At 32.1% G+C, this 3,851-nt stretch overlaps 1 protein-coding gene across 3 annotated transcripts; it reads left to right on the top strand.

Annotated features, from left to right (window-relative positions):
- Positions 1 to 840: 840 nt before the first annotated feature.
- Positions 841 to 3,534, top strand: LOC132050322 (transcription factor RAX2-like). 3 transcript variants are annotated; one of them, XM_059441525.1, is made up of 4 exons: positions 841 to 1,191; positions 1,684 to 1,813; positions 2,614 to 3,071; positions 3,156 to 3,534. In XM_059441525.1, exons 1-4 carry the CDS (start codon positions 1,056 to 1,058, stop codon positions 3,356 to 3,358), a joined length of 927 nt encoding a protein of 308 aa, XP_059297508.1. In that variant the 5' UTR covers positions 841 to 1,055; the 3' UTR covers positions 3,359 to 3,534. The 3 variants fall into 3 exon arrangements, with proteins under 3 accessions (XP_059297508.1, XP_059297505.1, XP_059297507.1); XM_059441522.1 differs by having other exon boundaries at positions 854 to 1,191; positions 2,614 to 3,534; XM_059441524.1 differs by having other exon boundaries at positions 1,055 to 1,191; positions 1,662 to 1,813; positions 2,614 to 3,534.
- The last annotated feature ends 317 nt before the right edge of the window (positions 3,535 to 3,851 follow it).

Below are 3,851 nucleotides of genomic sequence, written 5' to 3' on the forward strand. Positions count from 1 at the left end.
ATTCTGAATATGTGAGTTCTTGACCGGCCAACACCCCGCCCCATATAATATAGCTGATCTAACAACCACTTTATAAAACTTACGTTTCAAAAACTGTAGTAAAAGAAAATATAATCTAACTTTTTTAATAATAATATTGTCTTATAAAGCAAAACCTATAAAGTATCATCTTAATCAATGGTGTAAGAAAACTATATAGGATTACTTATACTAGTAAAATTCATTCTTTTTTACTATTATGCCCCTCAATGGATATTGTCCAATTGAACATTCTAATGGCTGGGAAAGATATTGAATCTTTTCTTTCTTTTTTCATTTATTAGTGCACGAACCAACTTACACTTACTTTACTTTATGGTTTCTAGCAGAATTGAACATGAAATTGCTAAAAATCTCATTAGAAGATAAATTGCCTATCTTACACTTCTGCACACTGTCTTTATACATTTGTCTTTTTAGTGTATACATCTGATTTAGGGACTGTACACATGTTTTCATCATACATATACTTATATTATCCTACTGATTTTGTTGGGTAGTGGTACTATTCTATTATGTGTACAATGTATTGACTAAGCTAAATAAAAACCATAAAATATGCTTTAAAAATTAGAGTGTACCTAGAAATTATTGCCTGCAGAAGATGTCATCAAAATTTTCAGCGACTAGCTAGAGCCATCAGTTAGTTAGCAAGCTTTATTGTATTCGAACATATACAAAACTAGGATTCATGAAGTTTAAGGTACACAGTAAAGCAAACAAAATTTGCATTATTCGCAGAGCTTCCAAACAGTATTAGTATAGGAACTTGTAGCAGCTACTACTTAGTCAGCAAAGTAAGTTAGAAATAGGGTTGTCCTTTTGACTTATGTAATTTTTAATAAAAATTCACTTTTTTTCTCCCTATTAATATAAAGCAATAACATAACTCGAGACCTTGTCCACTTCTCTAGAAAGTGAGCAAAGAAAACGTCCTCTCTAGTTTTAGAAACAACACTAGAGAGAGGAAAAGAGAAGAGAGAGAGTTGAACAAGAAGAGAAAGAAGAACACAAAAATGGGGAGAGCTCCTTGTTGTGATAAGGCTAATGTGAAGAGAGGGCCATGGTCACCAGAAGAAGATGCCAAACTCAAAGAGTTCATTGAAAAATATGGAACTGGTGGAAATTGGATGGCTTTTCCTCAAAAAGCTGGTAAACACTTGAATATTAATAAAATCTCCCTTCAACTTCCCTCTTTGTTATTATAGCTTGATTCTATTACTATTGTTGTTTCATTTTCTTTGGCTATCTACACTATTTTAGGGTCAGTACTTTCCTTCTTTATGATTTTCATTTTGCTTTTTACCCTTGCTCTTCTTTCAAACCTGTTTGCGAGCCGAGGATTTATTGGAAACAACCTCTCTACTCTCTCAAGGGTAGGAGTAAGGTTTGTGTACATCCATCCTCCAGACCTTACTTGTGGAACTATCTTTGGGTAGTAGTTGTTGTTTGTCATTATTTGTGTGTAAGTAAGCGCGAGATTCAAAATTCAATCTTGATGGGTCTACAGTTTTTCTTTTTTACAAATATATTTATATTTTGTGTCAAAATTCTGGTTCAGATGAACCCAAATTCTATAAGTTGCATCAGCGTCTATTTTTTTTTTCTCTGTATGTATGAAGGTGTGGGGTTTTTTTGGATCAGGGCTAAAGAGATGTGGGAAGAGTTGCAGATTGAGATGGCTAAATTATCTAAGGCCTAATATAAAGCATGGTGACTTTACTGATGATGAAGATAGAGTTATCTGCAGTTTGTATGCCAATATTGGTAGCAGGTAAGAAACTGTCTGTACATTTTCTGATTCAAATTTAGGTAAAAACCACTAATTTTTTCTTGATTTGGCCATTCTCTATATAATCTGAATTCATGACTTGAGACTAGAAAATACTCCCACTAATGATGGAAAAAGCGGAAGCATAAAATGAGGCTCAAAAAGATATGCAATAGTCATCCGTTGGATTTTCCAAGAAGATTTTGCCATTTATGGTGCAATGTTTCTGCATGCATGCCAGGTTTAGATCTTGGATCAAATCTTTCTTTACTCGATCACAGCTGTTGTGACAAAGTTCAAAGACTTCATTTTTTCCTTGTATAAACTTTGTAAATTAGTACTCCCGAGTATTAAGTTACGTGACACACTTTTTAGTCTATCACTAAAAAAAAAATACTTTTTTATATTTAGTATAAATTTAATTTTTAAACTTCTCATTTACTCTTAATGAGATAATTTATAGCCATACAAATATTCACTATAACTTCTAGACCACAAATTTCAGAATTCTTCCTTTCATTCTTAAATTTCGCGTCAAGGAAAACATCATCACAAACTTAGACATGGAGGGAGTAGTACTAATTAAATTGACTTTAACTTTTATGTACATGGGTAGTTTAAAAGGATCATATCTCCATAAAAAGTGAAATTAATAACCTAAAAAATATATACATATAACATGTAAAAGACATAAATAATAATCCTATAAGAACTTCTGATGTTAAAATTGTCAGCGTATATAAGTTAAATTAAATTCATTATGTTATGGCACATTAGTACTAACATGTGTAAATGTGTGGCAGGTGGTCAATTATAGCTGCTCAATTACCAGGAAGGACTGACAATGATATCAAGAACTACTGGAACACAAAGCTAAAAAAGAAACTCATGGCGTTGAATATTCCTTCATCAAATAATCAAAGATTACCATTCTTTCCATCTCCAATACCACCACCCCAACCACAGACAATTTCAAATCTTTTTAGAGACACATATTATAATACCCCAAGTAGGTCTTTCACTGGCCTAGTACAGTCCAATGCACCAGTCCAACAAAATAACATTAACTTTTCTTTGGGTACTAATAATCAATATTCTGATTATTTACAAAGTCATGAAAGATTGGTCAATTCCTTGAAATATTGCACATTGAAAGATAATTTGCTAATGTTTGGAGGGAGTAATGAAGCAAGTTGTTCCTCATCTGATGGAGGATGTAGCCAAATGAGCTATGCAAAAGAAATCAAGAAGGAAGAAATAGGTAATTGTAATTTCTCTAATTATGAGGATACTCAAAAGTTCAATATTCTTGATTATGGCAACAATAATATTAGCACTTGGGCAGATCAACAAAAGCCAAATGGGTATTTGGGGAACAACACTCAAATTCAACTCCAGTATGATCTTGAAGAAGTTAAGCAGCTGATTGGTAGTGGTAGTGGCAATGGCAATGGCAGTGGTTGTAATAATAATAGTTTGTTCTTTAATGATGAAAACAAGACAGATGAGAGGGGGATGTACTATTACCTAGGAAGTGATCTAAACTGACTGTATAAAAAAAGGAACTGTATTATCAGAAAGATTTGAAGTAAGGAGAGATTCAGATTCACTGAAAAAAAACAAGGACTTATTAGTTTATGGGGTTTTGTGCAGTTGTGATGTAATTGAATGGAAGTAACTCCTTTGCTTTGGCAGTACATATGGTAAAGCTTTTCTTTTGGATACTCCTATTTGTTTGTTTGTTTCTCTGCCACCCTTTCCCCTACCCTTTCCTCTCGCAAACTCTTTAGAACTACTTTTTTCTGTGCAATTTATGGGATAATACTTGTCAGAAAAGAAATTTAAAAATAAAAAGAAGATTTTTGAAATTGTGACTTAATTATGTGGCTACAATTTATTTTACTAAGGAAAGATAAAAAAATTCCAACATAAATTATTATTATTAAATATAAAAAATATAATTATTTCTAAATTAATTAAAAAAGAAAAAATATTACATAAATTAAGACGGGGAAATTATGACATTACGAGAAGTTTATTG

Source organism: Lycium ferocissimum, chromosome 3 (genome assembly GCF_029784015.1).
Source record: "Lycium ferocissimum isolate CSIRO_LF1 chromosome 3, AGI_CSIRO_Lferr_CH_V1, whole genome shotgun sequence".
NCBI lineage: Eukaryota > Viridiplantae > Streptophyta > Magnoliopsida > Solanales > Solanaceae > Lycium > Lycium ferocissimum.